Genomic DNA, 21,997 nt, shown 5'->3' with positions numbered 1-21,997 from the left:
GGTTATGACGGTTTTAAGCCGCAACCGCTATGTCCCTGCATTTTAAGTCTGTAATATCTTCGAAAATATTCATTTGAATTACATGCTGTAAAGGGCCATATTGATCTATATTAAATGCACAATGTATTTAAAAGTACTTAATCGGATAAGGATTAATGCTGTATTTCTTAAAATCGCTTCGTAAATAAACCATTTCTTGTAGAAAGTAAAGGATAAAAAATGGTTATTGTCGGTTATCCTTAAGAGATAGACACATACAGGTCCGACGAAGGAACCTGGCGAGCGGTCGCGCAGGTACTTGCCCATTTATGACCTATTTGCGTAAGTCATTTGGAACCGATACACTAATAAGCTTTCAGTAGGCGTAAATTATAATATTAATACAGATAGGACAGTAGCGTACTAGAAAATAATGTAAAAACATGACCTGTCAAAAAGAAAAAATTAACCTATTGCTTTTGTTTTATAGTTTTTTCACATTCACTGTCATCATGGGAATCTCTATCACTGATCAACAATTAGTTCTTCTGTTTGTATGTCTATTACTTGCTCACTGATCCTTATTTTTAAATATTTAATCTACGCTCCTGATAGGAATACTGAAGAATGAGGGCTGCAATCTTTATACCTAAAACTGCCTACTTTTGCCACCGCGCATCCACGCCATTTTAAAATTTCCGCCAGCTTCCAGCGTCAGGCCTGTACCATCCCGGACTTTTTTGTATACCTTTTTAAGGTGTACAATACTATAGTACATTATTTTGATCTATCTCGTAGGGTTCAGCCAGCGTTTGCAATGTAAGCGCAAAAAAATGTGTTTATTTCCGACATCATATTGCAAACCTCTAAAATTATCAGTGTTTCTTTACTATACTATGCATATATTATACATATAAATCTTCCTCTTGAATTACTCTATCTATTAAAAAAAAACGCATTAAAATCCGTTGCGTAGTTGTAAAGATCTAAGCATACATAGGGACGGACAGCGGGGGAAATGCGTTGCATGATTTCTTTACATAGCAACTCGCATGAAACGAACTTACCCTACCGTGCGTAAAGAAGTTTCACTTCAAAAACCTTATAAGTAACAAATTATATTTTGGTCTTTACTGAATGTACCTGGAGAAGTAAATTTTATTTGCTAAAGAATAAACTCGAAGAAAAGAAAACATTTATTTGTTGACTACTGTTACTACATAAACATATGCATAGTAACATTTTGTCTATTTGTCAACGTTTGTTAGATATATCGCTTCGTAATTGTATTATCGTTATCCATCTTCTCGTTAACGCGCTGTACCCACTGTCATTCCCTGGTTATCTAGCCAGCATGACGATTGGCCTTCTTTTCAATAGAGAAAATCGCTTTCCTACCAGATACCGCGTCATTGTCGGCTCTTCTTTCATTTCCTTTGTGAAACGAGCTCAATCGGCACGGTGGCACGTTCGTTAGTTTAATCGCTGATTTAATTAATCACACTGATTACCAGCAAAACTTTCTTATGTAAGCGGATGCTGGAGTGGCAGTTGACACGGGTTTCCGCCGCACGGATTTGATAGATGGTCGCTGGAACTTCTTGCCAGTATAAGCTTTCACTTTGTCGCCGATAAATGGGCCAACGAGCGGAGCTTTCGCGCTCGCCGTTTCGCGAAGACTGAAGGCCGCGTCCAAGAGTAAATTTTTAGTAGGGACCTATACAATGGAATGTTTTTTGTTGGAATATCCCAGTTCTCTTTTTGTTATGTCTCGTGAAAACAATCCCTTTATTTTGCTAATGATTATCAGAAAATAATACCGAAAGCTCCCGAAAATTATTGTCATCGTTATATGATCGATGGAATGTAAAGACTGACCTCTAAATCAAAATGTCCCTGAATTACATACATTAGCGGCAAAATTATTATAATAGTTATCTCTTATATTTCTTTGTATTCATATTCAAGAGATGGAAATGGAAGCGGTATTGACAAAACNCTATACAATGGAATGTTTTTTGTTGGAATATCCCAGTTCTCTTTTTGTTATGTCTCGTGAAAACAATCCCTTTATTTTGCTAATGATTATCAGAAAATAATACCGAAAGCTCCCGAAAATTATTGTCATCGTTATATGATCGATGGAATGGTAAACAGTGATCGCAAATAAATAGACCCCTGAATTACATACTTTATCAGCAACATCATTATAATAGTTATCTCTTATATTTCTTTGTATTCATATTCAAGAGATGGAAATGGAAGCGGTATTGACAAAACAGTATTGTTTGAAAATCAATAAAAGTAGAACAAGAATGTCAGTATGTAAGGAAAGAATAAGTAAAGAAAGAGAGAAAGAGAATTTTCGGTATCTAGAAAGTCAGAGAATTCAGGATGGAAGGAGCAATTGAGGTACTTATAAAACAAAAGATACACAGGTGCGTGAACAGCTTATCGATTCGTCGACTAGCTACGGGCGCTTTTCTTCATGTGCGCCGTATTTGTAAATGTGTGTGTCGTACCTGCGTTCTGGGAAAGCAGCTAAACAGTTCAAAAAAAAAAAAATAAACGATCCGGATGTTTCTAAAGGGTTCCAGAAAGTAAACAAAAGAGTATTTAAAGGAAGAGACAATCGCCGAGAGCAGTAGAAATAAATTGACCGTTACAGAAGTGAATCCAGAAATAAATTGACACTGATAGCAGTGAAATAAATAGCGCAGTAAATAGTGACATATCAACAGTAGTGTAAATAAATAGAATAATTCATAACCTAAGTTTAGTAATAATTCAATAGTGTTGTCCCATGAATGATTAATTTAGAAATTGTAAAAGAAATGTTACATGGACGGTAGGTACGGCGGAATATATAAGGTTAGGAGCCTTTGAAATTTAGACAAATAATGAGGATTCCATGGATACAGAAGGTTAGAAAAGATAAAGAGATATGAGAAAGAGTAGGAGAACAAAGGACCCTGCGGAAGACATATAAGATGTAGATGTAGGTCTAAATTAAATTGCTGTTCACAAATAGTTAAGGATGTGGAATGTTCTAGTTTTAGGGAAATGCGAAGATTAGCTCAGGATAGGAAAAAGTGAAGGTGCATGTCCAACCGATCATATAGCAGACAGCTCTAAGATGATGATGTTGATATTGTTTCGAGGCGCATCCGATTTCTTGATGTCATATGTTACCGTATTTGCATTTTATATAGACGGTTCAGTTTTTAGTTCTTTTGCGTTCACCTTTAAGAGATCGTGTCGAAGTTCTGCTTCCCTTCGCTACATATTTTCTAGAAATCAATTTCTTCGCATGTTTAGTAAATATGTTGACACAATCATCTTTCTGTAAGCGTCATCATATGGTCGTCAGTCCTAAGTCCTGGTTGGATATCGCATTTTCCCAAAACACTCACATCCTTAACTACTTGTGAACTCCTTCTAATTCCTGTTTCTGCTTCTAATGTGTCTTTGGTAAGCCCTTCATGCTTGAGAAAGTCTCCTACCAACTTATCTCGCCTATTCCTTATTGACCTCGAGCACATAAGTGACTTCTTTTTGTTGAAAGCTACTCAACCCTGCGCTATCCTCTGTTTTATATCTCTACTGCTTCTTCTGTCCTAACTTATCTGACTTCCTAGATACCTAAAATCAGCCACTTCTTCTAATTTTTCGTCTCCTATCTTTATATTTGCTTTTTCCTTACTTTTTTCTCTTATTTTCATACAATACTGTTTCGTCAATACCATATCTATTTTATTTAAGGCTATCTCTAACTCCTTCTTGCTAGATACTAATACTGCTATATCATCTGTAAATCTAAGCCTATTAATCTTGTGCCCTGTATATCTATGCCTACAGTTGTCCTGTCTGAAAGGGTATTCTCGGAATTTAAATCGGAATCATTAAGAGACGCATTTCGTTCTGGACCCGAACCACTGTGTGGCTACTTAATTAATTACAAATGTTTTGCTGTTTTCGCTACCGTTTTACGTCAATGAAACAACGGTATCCGGGTTTTGGAGTTCACTGGTTTCATTTTCAATTAATTCTGAGGCTATTTCGCGAAAGGGTGCCCGTTTTTACCTTCTGTTCTCGAAACTGTTAGAGTTTGTTTAACAACGAGGGCATAGAGAGAAAGAGAGAAACGTCCGAATGGAGAGGAAGCGTTTGTGTGTGTATATATTTCCGTCTGTGCTTTAAAGTTAAGTGCTGGGGGAAAATCCTGGCATATGTGTGTGTGGGAGACGAGAAAAAGATTGGCAGCAAAACTTCCTTGCTGGGATTTATAAACGTAAAGGTTGATTATATGGTTAGATATGCATAATTTGGTTTCCAATGAACTTGAACAGGGTGCTATGAACTTTTTATTTTTAAAAAATTATTTGAAAAGATTACAATATATATTGAGGAGGTATTAGAAACAATAGAAGAACAGGGGGGCTGGTAGAAGTCAATAAAAAATAGGTGAGAAAGGTTGCGAGAACACCTTCTCAAGCATGAAGAACTAGTTAGAGATATATTAGATGCAGAAACCGAAGTTAAGAGAAGTAGAGGTAGACCTAGGTTAGATTACTGTTCACAAAGAGGATGTTGGATGTTCTAGTTTTAGGGAAATGCGAAGTTTAGCTCAGGATAGGTAAGAGTAGATGTACGTGTCCAAACAGTCTCAGCACTAAAGACCCTATGATGATGTTGGAAATAGAAAACCTTGGGTTACGAACTAAAAACATCATCATCATAAGGTCGTCACTCCTAGGACTGGTTGGACACGCATCTCCACTTCTTCCTATCCTGAGCTAATCTTCGCATTTTCCCTAAAACAACCCACATCCTTAACAATTTGCGAACAGTAATCTAATCAAAGTCTGTCTCTATTCTTCTTAACTTCTGTTTCTGCTTCTAATATGTCTCTGACTAGACCTTCATGCCTGAGAAGGTGTCCTACCAACCCATCTTGCCTATTTTTATTAACTTCCATAGAGTCCTTTGTTCCCCTAATTTTTCTAATACCTGTTCATTTCTAACCTAAAAACAATAACATATAAAATAGATCTGTCTGGACGTTCTGCACTTATCTTGAGCGAAGCTCGGTAGTCCAGACACTTTAGATTTATTTTACAATCAGAAATTCTGACATTGATGAACAAATTTAAAATGTTGTATCCCAATGTTATTCTGGTCACAAATTTATTATTTCCTAAGAATCGATACTTCTCCCTCTGTTTTCTGTTTTGAACGGAAGAAAAAGAAGCCCGTAAAAGTCCAGTAGCAAATATTTGTTATATTACTAAAGAAATTTTCGTTAAGTATGTTTTCGATTTCCAAACCAAGAGGATTAAAATGTATGTTCCTAAAAATAAGATTTTCCGTCACTGAACAGTTTCTCAGAAGAACGGTTGATAGACAAACTGATGTGAGTATAAATTTAATCTTCTGTTTTTCCGTTTTTAGGAAAAAAAGAAAAATATTTCCTTCTAAAAGAAAATATCAGAGAATTTCGTAACAACAGAATTGTACCTTTGAAGATCTTTCCTGAATTTTTTTTTCTAATTTTTATTTTCATATTGCGTAAAAAACCTAAAAACTTGGTCATATAAGTACATAGTCCTTCTCTGTGCAAACATAATCAATTTTAGAACGAAAGCTTTTAAAGGAACTGTTATTTTAATATTAAAGCTATTTTTGACTACTTACGCCAACAATTCAAACAAATTGGATCCTAAAAGCTCTATTCGAATGTTTTAGGGAGAGCATTAAAGTCCACAAAGGATTCTGCGATTTTTGGCCGTACTGTATACTGTCAGCAGCTGTTTATGACGAGGGTGTCTATTGTATGGAACGGCCTGACCGTTTTTTTTTTGTGTTGCGTTTGTTTTCTTTTTCCCCGCTTTGAATGCCGCACTTCCCGTAGACTATTGAGAGCGTTTTCAATCTTCGATTCGCATTTATTGACGCTTTCATTGTGCCCTGCTTTTCGCAGTCAACAACAAACTGAAACGTGCTGCAGCTCTCTGCGATACCATTGGTTTATTTAATGCTTACAATAACATGAAATTCGGGGTTATTAACATCAAAAATATTTTGTCTAATATTCGTGTTTGTGACGTGGATATTACAAAAGCAAAACAAGTGCAACTTTTACTTGTAACAGGGAGCTTCGTAATGCTCTTGTCTAACATTTGATGAAATCATTATCATCATAATCATCATACGGTCGTCAGTCCTACGTCTGGTTGGACTTGCATTCCTTTCCTGAGCTAATCTTCATATTCCTCTAAAACTAGTATAGTCTATTTCAATTTGTTAGAATTGTGACCTTGAAGAAATCTACGCGAGGATAGAAATAATACACACTAGGCGTAAGACAGAAATAGTTGGAACAAGCTTGAACGAGCAGAGCTCTCTTAGGAGATCGGCTAGAACTATACAGTACTAGACGAAAATGTTTAGCAATTTCATAAAACAAAAATGTATATAAATTAACAATAGAAAACAAAGCAAAAGTTTTATAGGTGAGCAGAACCTTAAGTTAATTCACTTGTTATTATTTTTGGCTACATATGCTTTTAAATAAAGCATACTCTTAAATTTTAACGAGGCAGTTTAAATAATTTTGCAAATGGTACTGTATACTTTTGTCTAGTTCTCGCTCGATGATCGGTGTAGAAATGAGCTCCGCAGACAAATATGATTGAATTTGGAATTACGCTACGGCGCATCCTAATAAAGGGAAGGAACATATCTCTAACTTCTTGAAACGAACAGTATATCCCACACTCTTGGCTGTTTGTGAGCAAGTGAGCATTAAGTTTATCCATCTCTACTCATCGTAATTTCTGTTTCTGTTTCTAATATGTCTCTAGCAAGACAAAAAAGAAAATTGTTCTACCAAACTACTTCGCTTGTCTCTTATTGATTAACATACTGTTCTTTCTTCTTCTATTCTTTCTAATATCTCCTCATTTCTAACCTTTTCTATCCACGATATCCTCATCAATCGCATGTAACACTACCTTTTGAACAGTTCTATCCTTTTCTTTTTTGTCGTGCCCGCCGTCCACGTTTCGTATATAGCCGTGCTCTAGATCAATTTCATTATCAATGTTTCTTAAATTTATAAATTAACCGTTCGCGAGCATAGAACTGACTTGAGCCTGCACTCCTCTGTTTTATATCCCTATTACTCCTTCCATCCTGAAGTATCTGACTTCCTATATAGTGAAAATCAACGTTTCTTATCTTTATATTCATTCTTTCCCTACTTTTCCTACTTTTTCGGCCCTTGAATACCAATATTTTTGTTTTACTTTTCTTTATTTTCATATCATTCCGTTTTATCAATACCGCTTCCATTTTATTTAATGCTATCTCTAACTCCTCCTTGCTAGATGCTAATACTGCTATAATATCATCTCCAAATGTAAGCATATTAATCTTTTACTATTGTATATCTATTCCTAATGTTGTCCTGTCTATAATGATGTTTATTGCGTCTTCGTATCCACTCTTTCCTTTTTCTACAGTTTTCTTTATTGTTACCCCCAAACAGGTATTCCTTTAATGGTTTCTATACGATTCCAAACATTTAAAATACTAACTGTTATATAATTGGAATAAATTGCTAACCAAGAATTTAAACACAATGATGACAACAGTAGTTCCAAAGTTATAATTTAATTGAAAGTTTTCGTATCAATGTTGATACTAATGCACTTAAAACTTACCTACATGACCGATATGAAATTGGATAAGTTTCAGTGAATTTACCTATCATGTGGTTGTTCGTTTGTAATGTAAATCGATGATAGTGTTGTATTTTGTAAATGTAAATTGTGCATGGAAATGTACATTCCGATGTCAACGTACTTACCAACTTCCTCGGGTTTGTATGCTCGTTTGGCCGGACGAATAATGACTGCCCTAGTTGGACTGACAATCTTGAGGTTCGAAGCAGATTGTAATGGACAAGTAGAGGATGAGGACACATTTGTCGTCGTGCAATTCAAGAATGTGTGCAATACATAACTTCCGGAAGCTTCGCTCGGAATTTCGAGGGGAAATATTCCACGATCTGAAAATAAAAGAAAGCTTAAAAAAGTGTTTTATTCGAACTCACTACAGAATCAACGAACAATTACATATTGAATAAAAAATTTGTGGATAACCGCGAATAAGATTCACACACTGTGAAGCTTCCTACCATTAAGGGATGATATGATGAAATTCTACTTCATATCTTTACGATCCAATGATATTGCATTATTGCAAAACTAAAATACTGGTATGCAAGGGAAGAAAAAGTAGGGAAAGGGCAAATATAAAGATAGGAGACGAAAAATTAGAAGAAGTGGCTTATATTAGGTAGTTAGGAAGTCAGATAAGTCAGGACGGAAGGAGTAGTAGGGATATAAAGCAGAGGATATCGCAGGGTCGTGTCGCCTTTAATAAAAAGAAGTCACTTCTACGCTCACGAACGGTTAACTTAGAAATTCGAAAAAGGTTGTTAAAGGTGTATGTTTCGAGCGCGGCGTTGTACGGGTGCGAAACATGGATAGTGAGCGCGGCGGAAAAGAAAGGTTAGAAGCGTTCGAAATGTGGTGTTGCCGGCGAATGATGAGAATACCGTGGATAGAGAAAGTTAGAAATGAAGAGATATTAGAAAGAGTAAGAGAACAGAGGACTCTATGGAAGTCAATAAGAAATAGGCGAGTTAGGTTAGTAGGACACCTTCTCAGAGACATATTAGAGGCAGAAACAGGAGTTAGAAGAAGTAGAGGTAGACCTAGGTTAGATTACTGTAAGCAAATAGTTAAGGATGTGAGTTGTTCTAGTTTTAAGGAAATGCGAAGCTTAGCTCAGGATAGGAAAGAGTGGAGGTACGTGTCCAACCAGTCTTAGGACTGACGACCTTATGATGATGATGATGATATTGAAAGAACGAATGCCACAGGAAATCGATACAATGGCACCTTTAATATAGCCTAAAGCCGGAAGCGGTGGGCCATAAATCAATAAGAATTTACGAGAAGTTTCCAGCAATAATCGGAGAATCTTCCATCCCAAGATTGTTTATGGTTTAAACGTATTGTTATGAACGAATGCCGCAGGCAATCGATATCGACCTACTATTTATGCGTGGCTTATACAATATTCAAGCTGTTCATTATGTTTAGTATATTTTGAGGTCTTGATTAAGACATGGTCGTGCTCGCTTCTAATGTGACTTTTATATAGGTACTCATTATTACTCGACTTGAAGATATTTCTTCGTTTACCTGACTCTCTGCCCCCAAACACTAAGTTTTTAGAGTTTAAGAATTTAATTTTAGTAGATTAATCTATTCATTTGTTTGTTTCCTTATGTATTATGAAAGGTTCGATCTGAGAAACATAAAGTAGATGATGGTGAATTATTTTTGTCAGCCACAAATCGCGTTTTGTTGCTTCTCAAAAACTTTTTAATATTCCGGCAATTATCGCGAAATTCTGTATGAAAACGTTGTATGGATATAAGCCAATGTGAAGTATTTATAACTTCGACAACAGAGTTTCAATTTTAACTGAGTTCGATCAGAATATTGTTTGGTGATGGCTAGTAACGAAAGTTCTGGTTGGTATTATTTAATGTACGCTTGTGAGGAGAAATTAAATCGTTTTAAGTGCCTAAACAAAAGCGGCTATTTCTAACATTCGTCATCATTAGGCAGGAATTTCCACTTGAAGTTTTTCTCCGCTTATAATAAGTCTATATACCGTATGTATGCGCCAACAAATACTTGAGGGTGTATTGGTATATACAGAGGTACCCATCCGTCCTCTCCCCCCACCCTGTACGCAACAATTCGAAACTCTATTTGCTTCTGCCTAAGTTCATTATAACTTTCACTTGAGGGTGCTTATACAAGCTTGGAATTTTTATTAAAACTTTTTCAATTACCTCGTCTCCTATGTGGTTTTCCCAATAACGTACTCATTCATCTTAGTTCCCTTCCTGTCGATGAGTCTCATGGCATCATCCCGTCAAGATTAATAAAAGTCTGGCGACTTTTTGCTTTTTGGTAGTTCTTATTTATGCAAAAATTTCAATTTACTTTCCGTAAATAAATAACAAGCAGCATCACCTTTTGAACCATGCGCTCTTGGTGGACATATCAATAGCGCATACATTGTTAATAAGGTTTTTGCCTTAGTGACTATTTATTATAAATTAACAGCTCTAAGAAGTGGTATGTTCATGAAACCTAGTAGTAATGCGAGAACGATGATCTTCCCCTATCAGTTTGAGCCAACTCTAACCATACCCTCTTATAGATCTTAACTTTAACATTTGCGATTATATTATTGACCTTGATGTGTCAGGTACAAACAGGCCAAGAGTTAGAATCTGTTATACGGTTTTGACATTGATCTTTCAGCTATCATAACAGGTTTTGTCTGCGTTGAGTTCCCACTAAAAATATAGTCCTTTATTTTGATCTCCTATCCACATTACGAGCCTTGATTATGAGTTGGCGGGTTTCTTTATTAGGCTTAAATCCATTTTAGCCTTTGACGCCACTCTGTTTACAGAAATGTAGTGTTAATCTTGATATCGTAGTCGGTGGCTCTATTCTTGACCTTAACTTTTACATATATGGATGTAATATTGATCTTGATATGCCAGACATAAACGAACCTGTGGGGTTGACATCTAAAATCGCGACCCTGTTATTGATCTTTCAGCTACAATAACAGGCTTTGTCCTAAGTTTGCATTAAAAATCGATCTCGTGGCTATATTACAAGCCTTGATTATGAGTTGGTGAGTTTCTTTAGCCTTAAATCCATTTTGAAGTGACTTACTGTGCAGAAATGTACCCTTATTCTTGATACCGCAGTCATTGGGTCTATCCTTGTTCTTAACCTTTACATTGGTGGATGTAATATTGATCGTAATATTCCAGACGTAAACCAACCTGTGGAGTTGACATTTAAAAACACGACCTTGGTATTGATCTTTCAGCGGTAATAGTAGCGGTTGTCTTATGTTTTCAATAAGAATGCAGTTTTTATACAGTGAGTCTTGATCTCGTGACGCATTCCGAGGCTTGATTATGAGTTGATAGGCTTTTTCTTAAGCTTAAATCCATTTTTGGCTTTTACGTGACTCTCTTTGCAGAAATGAACCCTTATTCTTGATACCGCAGTCAATGAGTCTATCCTTGGTCTTAACCTTTACATTTGTGGATGTAATATTGATCGTAATGTGCCGGACGTAAACCAACCTGTGGAGTTGACATATAGAAACACGACCTTGGTATTGATCTATCAACTACATTAATAGCCTTTGTCTTATGTTTGCATTAAAAATGTAGCTTTTACACCTTGAGTCTTGATTTCGTGGCTGCATTAGTAGCGTTGATTATGAGTTGGTAGGTTTTTCCTTAAGCTTAAATCCATTTCCGCAGTCAATGGCACTCTCCCTGACCTTAACCTTTACATTTGTGGATGTAATATGGGCCGCAATGTGCCAGACGTAAACCAACCTATGGAGTTGAGATTTAAAAATACGATTTTGGTATTGATCTTTCAGCTACAATAACAGCCTTTGTCTTAAGTTTGCAATAAAAAATGTAGCGTTAACACCTCGAGGCTTGATGTCGTGGCACATTACGAGTCTTGATTATGAGCTGGTAGGTTTTTCTTAAGGCTTAAATCATTTTAGTCTTTGACGTCACTCTCTTAGATTAAATGTACCCTTATGTCAATGGCTTTATCCTTAGTCTTAACCGTTACATTTGTGGATGTAATATTGATCGTAATGTGTCAGACGTACACCAACCTGTGGACTTGATCTTTCAGCTACAGTAATAGCCTTTGTCTTAAGTCTTCAATAAAAATGTAGATTTTACATCGGGAGAAATAACTTTAGTCTTCATCTCTTAGTCAGACACCCAACCGTGATTATGAGTTGTTAGGTGTAAGCATATTTTTCGCCTTAGACTTAAAGCCACTTTCTTTGCAAAGGCTGCCTTCGTTTTAACGTTTATACATGTGGGCGTAATTTTGTTGTTTCTAAAAGTTACTAAGGCCGCTATGAGTTGGCATCTACGTATAATATAAGCCTTAGTATTGAGCTTCAATGTAATGTCTAAATCTTCATCATGAGATACCCATTCAGATAATAATCGTAATATTACAATATAATAACTCGTGAACAAAACGTGCTTTCAAAGACGTGTACTTATAAATTTTAGTTAATTTAAAATAAGCCTTAGTATTGAGCTTCATTCTAATGTCTAAATCTTCATCATGAGATACCCATTCTGATAATAATCGCAATACTACAATATAATAACTCGAGACCAAAATGTGCGTTCAAAGAGGTGTACTTATAAATTTTGGTTTAGCTTATTAGCTTGGAGTAATTATTTCCGTCTGTTATTACGGACTTTTGACGTTCTTTTTTATTTCATTTTATAAAGGTTAAGGGCTGTATGCCTATATCCCTATAAAGGAAAGAATGGATCGGACAGAAGTTTAGCTCTTCGTCCGCTGTTATAATCCCCTTACAGGTTAATTACCGACTAATTCATTAGCCAGCAAGTGCATCTCGTTAACAGGCACTTCGTTTCATTCGTTTTTGCGAATTCTCATCGCATTGCGAAGCAAAAAGGCTTATTAGAGTGCCAAAGCAAAGCCGAGTCGATCCGTACATACCTATACGTATACCTAGACATATATACACACGTATGCATGCACGCCTGCCTCTCGGTTCACTACCTCCTGCCTCCATTCGTAGCTTCGAGTCGTATCGCATCGCAAACCGCACGCTTTAAGTAAACAGCTTTTCGTTAGATATCGACGCGTTTAAACGCGTTACCTGAAAAATCTAATTTCGTAACTGCAGGTCGTGATTACAGCTAATGAAGAAATAAAACAGGGACTGCTTGATTTTACACAAGTTGAAAGGGCAGGTGAATTTGTTGAATTATATTGCACAAGAAAATACCACAAATGGCGTGGTGAACGCCATCTGTAGTACGAGCATACGTACATGTTGGAGCATACGTAATCCTAAAATGTAGCATCGTACTACAGATGGCGCTCACCACGCCATTTGAGCCATCGGAGCTGCCTGCGACGCGCTGATGAGATCCAAAAAGATCGAAATTGCGATCCGCGTCTGGCAGTTTCGACAGAATACAGACCACTTCGAATTATTTTTTTTATTATATTGCACAAGCTTTTATTAACCATAGCTTAACTGGCGTTGATGCCCTGAAGGATTGCCGAAAATGCAACAATTTGATTAATAATCCTGACCAGAATCATCAGGATAAAACCAAAGTTTCTAATTTTCTAGTAAATACTGTCTTTCTTTATCGAGATGAATAGAAACTTTTATATCTCTCGGGAACAGATTTTTTTGGATTAAAGGTAATCTATGTCTTTGTATGTACTCCTAAATTTCATGATGATCAATTGAGTAGTTAAAGCGTGAAATGGTAATAAACAAACAAACTTATATTCTCATTTAGATTAGTTGGGATACCGATAAACAAAGGGCTTTTAGGTGAAATATTATGGGTTAAATTTGTCTGCTAATGATAGTTGCTAGTGGCGAAGAATGTAGTCATTTGGGTAAAATTCGAACAAAAATGATAGGATATGCTGATGGGCTCATCATTCGATGCAGATGTTCCAATATTTTTCATTTTTAAACTGATTAGCGTGTACTATTTTTTAAATTTATATACTGATAATTATATTGTTCGTTTTTTTTTTTAATTTGGGTCGATTTTTTCTAGTTATTCAGAAAATTAATTTTGGTATATAAAATTTGACGAGATAGGTTTAGGCTCGACGCTGGTGGTACTATAAACTATATGTAAAGGTTGTTGGTAAATACTTCTGACTTACACACAGATTTATTTGCATCCATTTTGTTTGTTCAATACATTCCGGGTTAGATTTTATAGCTGTGTAATGATACTTTCAGTGTCGACCTAACATAACAAGCTTTAGTAAAAAAAACAATCGAAAATCTAATGATTTATTTATTTTTTAATATGATATAGATTAGTGTTCGCAAATAGTTAAGGACGTGAGGTGTTATTGTTTTAGGGAAATGCGAAGATTAGCTCAGGATTGGAAGGAGTAGAGGCGCGTGTCCAACCAGTCTTAGGACTGACGATCTTATGATGATGATGATATAGTCAATTCACAAGTGTTAGATAATTATATCAATAACAATAACACTCACAACGAAGAATTACAAAACCTTTATTTTTTTCCTTTTTCTTAAAATAACAAAAGTAATGAAACTCTTACTAATTAGAAAAAGAATTAGACTCTATATTCGAAAAGACTATATCAGAATGAATCCTCAAAAAGCACCCAACCCCTTTCGATAGCGTTGGCCTCGAAACTCCAGACTGTTTATGTTTATATTTCAATGTTTTTTACATGCCCGTGTCCCATAATTTAAGACTGCCGAGGACGGAGACGACCGGGAGGGAAAATGTCGCCAACACAAGGAAAAAGTAAAAATTTAATAAACTGTTGTTTGGCTAAAGGACTGCCAAATTGGCAATTCAATAAGTCATTTATTCGCTTTTTATAAGTCAAAATGTATTCAACTTTGTTATGAACGAATGTCGAAACACGAGCCATGATTGGCTCGACAAAAGAAATATTCGGGTAGTTTCCGGAAGTAACCAGAATAATCGTTTGGTTTTGGCAAAAATAGTTTCTGTTGACTTCTTGTTAGTAACATTTCAGGACAAACCGGTTTGGAGTGGGTAAAATAGGTTTATCTTGATGTTTATCCTGAAATCGTATTTTGTACATATACTACTAGAAATTTGCTGCTATATTTTTTGGGTGAAAGGAAACCGATAATTCCGTAAACTCTATTAACATATAAACTAGCTAAAAATTTCATAACGGGAATTAGTATGTACACATATACAGGGTGTTCCACCAAAGGAGGTTTCGTCTATACCTCTGCGGTTTTGGACAGCTCGTTAGAGCGCAAATTACCGTAACTTTTGTGGTATGAGTAAAATGTAAACGTTATTTAGAACCGAAAATATAGAAACCTACTTTTGAGAATCTTATGAGACGAATAACCCGTATAAATGATACCATTCGGTGCGAAATTAAAAGCCCTTTCTTTCATAGGTTTTAAATATAAAATAATCGATTTTTTCCGGAACATTTAGAGATAAATATTTAAAACTTTATATTCATTGCTTCGAGGGATTATAGATCTCAGTATTTGATATTAATTACAACTTGACTGACAGACAGACAGTTAGACAGACGGACAATGAAATGAGCAAGTGTTATCCTTTTGAGGTACAGAACTGTAAAAAGGGAGATAGTAATTATATTTTTTTTTATGTAATTTTGACATTAAAAAAACAAACATTAATTACAAATTTGGTTAGCGTGAAGAAAATTTGTAGCAAATAACTTGGGATGGCAACAATTTTCGTCACCCTTTCAGGTCTTCAGGTCAGCAAAACCACCACATACTTTGTTTTTGACAAACTATGAGCTTTATATTATCTTTTTTATATTACATATACACGTTTGTAAGGTCATTTTGAAAGCGTATCCTGCAAGGTACCGCGTTCGACAATGGTAGCGAAGTCGGCGATGTCAGACGTCGCGTCCGGTGCCGTGTCGTACCGACGACACGATAGGATTTCAGGTCACGTTTATATCCCGGATTTGCTGGACTATCGGAAACGGGCCAATAAATTCCCGATCTGCGTCTACATTATTCATGTGATCGAGCTGGTGGCTCTCTGTACATATATATATATATATTAGAAAAGGATGCAGTCATCAGGACAGCCGAACGACTCTTTGGTCCTTTTATTGTCCCGACCCGTCCTGCCAAAGTGAGCATTAACTCTCCGCGACGGCCACTCAATGGCGTTTGTTTTAGCTCGTTTCAAACTCCGATTTAACAACCTGCACACGCTGTCTGTCGGTCGCGTATGAAATAATGATGTCATTATCAAATTGGCGGCGAAAGTCCCGTAGGATATGTATCTGTATGTAAATAGAAGAAAGAGGTACAACTCTGTTTCGTACAATCACTCTTCAATTTATTTGTTTGCCTGGGGCTAATAAAACGAACAGGAATGATCATCATAAGGTTGTCAATCCTGAGCTAATCTTCGCATTTTTCTAAAACTAACATTCCTTCTCTTTAACTATTTGAGAACAGTAATCTAATTTAGGTCTACCTTTAACCTTCTTAACTCCTTGTAATGTTCGTGGGTTTAACAAATTAAATTTTAAGAAGGAAGCTATTTATTTACACTAATTACTATTAAACTTAAAAACACTATTAAATTATTACTAAACTTAGGTAATTATTCTATTTATTTACACTACTGTTACTATTCACTGTTCTATTTATTTCACTTCTATCACTTTCAATTTATCTCTTGATTTACTTCTGCGACGGTCAATTTATTTCTACTCCACTTCGGCGATCGTTTCTCCCTTTTTATACTCCCTTGCCTCCTTTCGGGAACGTTCTTCAGCCTTCCAGAGAAGTCTCGTTTTCTTTGAACGGTTTAATTGCTTTCCGGCGCACATGAAGAAAAGCGCCCGCGGCTAGTCGATCGCACACAATCACGCTCGCGGTCGCTACATCTTGTTTCTGCCCCTAACATACCTGAGAACGTATCCTACCAACGTACCTCGCCTATTTCTTATTGACTTCCATAGAGTCCTTTGTTCTCCTATTCTTTCTAATACCGCTTTGTTTCTAACCATCTCCACGGTGTTCTTATCATTCGCCTGTAACATCACATTGTGTTTCGCACCCGTACAACGACGCGTTCCAAACCGTTAACCGTTCACGAATATAGCAGTATTTTCTTTTTATTGAAGACGAATCGACCCTGCCCTATCCTCTGCTTTATATCCCTATCACTCTTTCCGTCCTTATTTATCTGACTTCCTATTAAATAGCGAAAATCAGCCTTTTCGTGTCTTATCTTTATATTCGCTGTTTTCCTACTTTTTCTTCCCTTGCATACCAGTATTAAATAGCAAACTTAAAACAAAAGCACAGTCTGGGATACAGAAATTAAAATGCAGTATACATGCAACAAATATATATTGGACAAAGCGGCAGCTAATTAAAACAAAGACATATTGAACATATCGTTTCTAAATATGAATTTTATTAAACCAAACTGTTTACATATTTTACAATTTTACAACTTTACAATCTACAAATAATAAATGATCTATTGTAGTGTTATGTTACACTATACATTATTATTTCTATTCATTTTCCCTTTTATTAATTTCCTCTACCCAAATTTAACCACCTTATTCCTATACATGCAAACCTCTGTTTCCCTCAGCCTTCTACCATTTCTAATTACCTGTAACTTATGTTTCCACTTCTCCATTCTTGCCCCATATACCTTCTTTTTAACTCTTTTATAACTTTTCTAACTCCTTTTCTCTTTATACTCCTTAAATTCTATTCCAAATATTATTAGGTTTAGTTTTTTTCTCTTCTTATTTTCTTTTCTAACTCTTTTCTTTTTATTATTTTCTTCTGGTCGTCTGTTTTTGCTGCTCTATCTCCAACGCCTCTTTCTCCAACTGCTCTATTACCAATTCCTTCACTTCTTCTCTTAAGCTGTCCTTTCCTGGTTAAACTATTCTTTACTGTTGACTTCATTATATTTGCTCGATCTTTCTTCCAATTTCTGTACCTTTTTACCAGTTTGCTTCTCCAGATCATTCATATTTTTCTTTAAAGTACTTTCAGAATTTCGTCTATTTTTTGCTCAATTTTTTCCCATCTTCTTTTTTCTTGTACCTCACTTTTTTGTTTTTCATCACTTTCTTTTCATTTTTATTTACTTTCTTCTTTTAATTCTTCTATCAATCACATTAACACATCCAATTTGTCCATCTCACTAACGATTTTTTTTTATTTATTCTTTTCCACTTCTTCTTTTCTTCCTTCGGAATGTACGCTTTGCTTTTTTTACTTTCCTTCTCTTGTTTTCCGTCTCTCCAACTAACTTCTTATCGATCCATTTCCTTCTTCTTTACTTCTACTATTTTCTTCCATATGTGCCACTCACTCTTTCTTTACATTTTCCACTTTCTGGTAAATTTCCGCTCACCGTTGATAACTTTATCTGAAGTACTACAAAAAGGCTTAAGAGTATTACAGGTGTATTGTGGAAAACACCAACTATTCAAACCACTCGCAGTTACTCCCAAACGCATAGGACAGGGGTCGGCAACCTGCGGCTCGCGAGATACATGCGGCTCTTTGGATGTGATGTGAAGTTGCGGCTCTTTAGTTCCATACGAAAATATTATTTATTTTATCAAAAAAAAAACATTAAAAATCGTTCTAAATTGATTAACGAGGATTAGGCACTGATTCTATTTCTCAGCCACTTGTACTCGTTTTTCACCGCATCCCAATAGTCTTCCAGATTGTTACAGTGAGGTGAAGAAGTTGGCATGTGGAGTGCTGACTATCTTCGGATCGACATATTCGTGCGAGCAAGCCCTTGCATGAATATAATTAAAAGTAAAGTAAGAAGCCAACTAACAAATGAAAATTTAGAGTCGTGTTTGAAACTTAAAACAACAAGTTATGAGCCAAATTTATCCAAACTTTCTAAAATCATGCAAAGCCAACACTCCCATTGAATTTGTTTGTTATTATTCTTTTTTTTATTCTAACTACAAGTTACATTGTTTATTACAGTTTAAATTTTCTACTTGAATAACCATGCAAAGTCATGGCTCCCATTGAATTTGTTAGCTCAATTGTTTGTTATTGAAGTACAAGTTAGTGTTGTATATAAATAGATATTCTTTCTTATGAATAAATAGCTTAGTTTTTTATCAAAAAAATTAATATAAATGCGAGTACTATTTATTTTTGGCAAGAAAAAATTTTGTGGCTCTTTAAAACTTTGAAATTTTGTAAATTGTAATTTTCGACCCTTCTGACTCAAAACGTTGCCGACCCCTGGCATAGGATGCTGTCAGTTATAACAAATACAGGTAATCAAATCTTCATTGCCCATTTGTTCACCATACAAACATACGCTCAATTTAGTGGTATTTTTCCCCTTGAACTAGTAAAGCACGAACAATCCAAAGTTAATAGTACCTACGACGACGCTCCGATAATAATCAAATCGATCCTATAAAAAGGCCAAAATAGATTCCAATTGCACACAACGTACTATTGAAAACTACAACATTGATAGCGTTCTTAAACCATAATATACTAATAGAGATTTATTAAAAGGATATTATTTATATTGGACCACCCTGCCTACAAGTCCGCGTGTATTCTACTGCATAAAAGAACAAAGAATGAAAGAAGAAACTGCGTAGTAAAAGATATATTTCTGCAGAGAGCAAAACGGCATCTGGTGAATAAATAATCCGTAATCCTCAGACGTTCTTTCCGGAATCAAACGGAATAAATTTAAAAAAATATCCCGATCTCAAATAATTTACGATCGCTTTCAAGTGTAATTCTACGCTTATTTACGACGCTGAACAAGGCTCCCTTTTAATGAATAATTCTCTGTTCCTGCTGAGTCCGTCTTATTGTCTTATATTATTATTTGCCAATCGGTAGCAGGCCTTAGTCGAAGACGTGACGCAGTTGTTTGCATATTTGTAGAATTTCAATCTCGAGACTAATAAAGGGTTGTTTACTCATCGTTCTTGTCGTTGGGACCCCTTAATTTTCAGGCATGCATACTTAACGAATGTAAGGGTCTCTAAAATGAAGGGAATTTACAACAGGAATATTAAAATAAATCTTAATATGTAGTTTCTTAACGTGAAAAGGTGAAGTAATTGAAGTCCACTGGATTCATTTAAATCAGTTATAGGATTCGAATCCCAAGAAAACAAAAAATAACAATAATATTTATTCCTGTGAGTATAGTGGACGATTGGAGATTTTATTAGATCATCATCACAAGATCTTCAGTTCAAAAATTGTTGTATAGGTACGCATCTCTACTTTTCTCTTCCTTAACCAATTTTCACATTTCTCAAAAATTAGTTCATCTTACATTCCAGAATCTGATCTAGGTTTTCCTTCTTCAGCTTTTGATTCTTATATAGTTTTAACTGGCCTTCCATGTCTCATTATTCCAATTTCTAGTCTCTTCCATCCATGGTTTTTAATTGGCATTCTCATTTAACTCCATATCACAAACGTTTTTGATGTTGAAATTATAAGAAAGAAACTAAACAATAAATCGGTTGTCTGTAAAGTCGGTTTACTGACGATAGTTGAACGTGACAACGTCATAAGAAAATACTGATGGAATGGTTTCATTTTTCAAAAGAAAATTTTAATTTTATTTGTTTGAAAGATATTTTGTATGGATATAGAGAAGGAGGTAAATGGAAATGTATTACTGTATAGCAGCTGTCCACGCGGACGCATCGCTCACTCAAATAGGAGAGAGACAGATGTCGAACGCGGAGGTTGATTGTGCCTCTTTGTCGCTTGTTCCGCACTCTCGCTTGCACTTCAAGCCTTAAATGGAACGCCTCAGAGCGAGGTAACGCCGCATGAGTCATGTTTTTTCGTGCGTGCAGCCGGCTCTATCGAATTATAAGACGTTGTCACGTCAAAAAAGAAAAATAAAATACTGGTATGCAAGGGAAGAAAAAGTAGGGAAAGAGCGAATATAAAGATAGGAGACGAATAATTAGAAGAAGTGGCTGTTTTTAGATACCTAGGAAGTCAGATTAGTCAGGACGGAAGGAGTAGTAGGGATATAAAGCAGTTTGAAGCGCGGCGGTGTATGGGTGCGAAACATGGACGGTGGGCGTGGCGGAAAAGAAAAGGTTAGAAGCCTTCGAAATGTGGTGTTATAGTTGAATGATGAGGATAACATGGATAGAAAAGGTTAGAAATGAAGAGGCATTAGAAAGAATAGGAGAACAGAGGACTCTTTGGAAGTCAATAAGAAATAGGCGAGATAGGTTGATAGGGCACCTCAGACATGAAGGTCTAGTCAGAGACATATTAGAGGCAAAAATAGGAGTTAATAGGGGTAGAGGTAGACCTAGATTAAATTACTGTTCACAAATAGTTAAGGATGTGAGACGTCCTAGGTTTAGGGAAATGCGAAGATTAGCTCACGATAGGAAGGAGTGGAGGTAAGTGTCCAACCAGTCTTAGGACTGATGACCTTATGATGATGATGATGATGATGATGGCATTTTGTTTCCGCCAGCTACTTATGCTTAGACCCCGATCTATGTATAGTGTGGTGCCAAGCCGGAGGGTAGAGATGAAGAACCTCTTAAGCCTCCTTCTTGGAATGGTAAGAACAGATAAGTGGTGTTCGGAGAGATGCAGATGAGATAGATGGAAAGAGGCAGATGAGATGGACAAAGTAAAGACAAAAGCTAAGTGAAAGATTGTCTATGAAATATTATCGCTCTAGCATTTTCCAAATGATACAAAAGGATACTACGGAAAAACATGAACCAGGGTTGATAGTTCCGGAATCGAACAATTATGAACAATATATCCATACACCCTCGGCAATTCCGACACGGACCCCAGGTTAAAATCCTTTGACCTATAGACTTTTCTCATATTTCTCTCAATTTTCCTGGGCCAATTTTTCATTCTTTCCCATAACGTTTTACAGTTTCACATTTGAAATATGCAATGCAGAGAATGTTTTACAATGGCCGTCGTTTTTCCTTTTAAAATATGTAGAGGATCTAATTGGAATTTACCTTTCCCCGGGGCGAAGTCAGAACGCGTCTTTATCGCCGCCCGGGGATTGAAGGGAAGGCGGTAGTTGTAGTAGCAGTAGTGGCCCGCCACTTTGGTTGTTGATGTGCTTTTGCTTTCGGCGCGCAACTTATGCCGACGGTATCGTAACTTCTACTTAGGCGAAACGGCGCCCACGGGATCTGCCTTTATTGCCACTCCGAATTCTCTACACTTCACACGCTTCTATTTC

The 21,997-nt window shown here is 36.1% G+C and overlaps 1 protein-coding gene across 1 annotated transcript in view; it reads right to left on the bottom strand.

Moving 5' to 3' along the window:
• LOC112905007 overlaps positions 1-21,997 on the bottom strand; it is a 133,559-nt gene that overhangs the window by 6,264 nt on the left and 105,298 nt on the right. The window contains exon 4 of the mRNA XM_025976494.1: positions 7,850-8,050. Coding sequence (XP_025832279.1) covers positions 7,850-8,050 — 201 coding nt within the window. The remainder of the gene's footprint in view (positions 1-7,849; positions 8,051-21,997) is intronic.

This window comes from Agrilus planipennis, unplaced genomic scaffold (assembly GCF_000699045.2).
Source record: "Agrilus planipennis isolate EAB-ADULT unplaced genomic scaffold, Apla_2.0 scaffold21, whole genome shotgun sequence".
Lineage (NCBI taxonomy): Eukaryota > Metazoa > Arthropoda > Insecta > Coleoptera > Buprestidae > Agrilus > Agrilus planipennis.
This window is presented reverse-complemented; position numbering and strand designations above follow the sequence as displayed.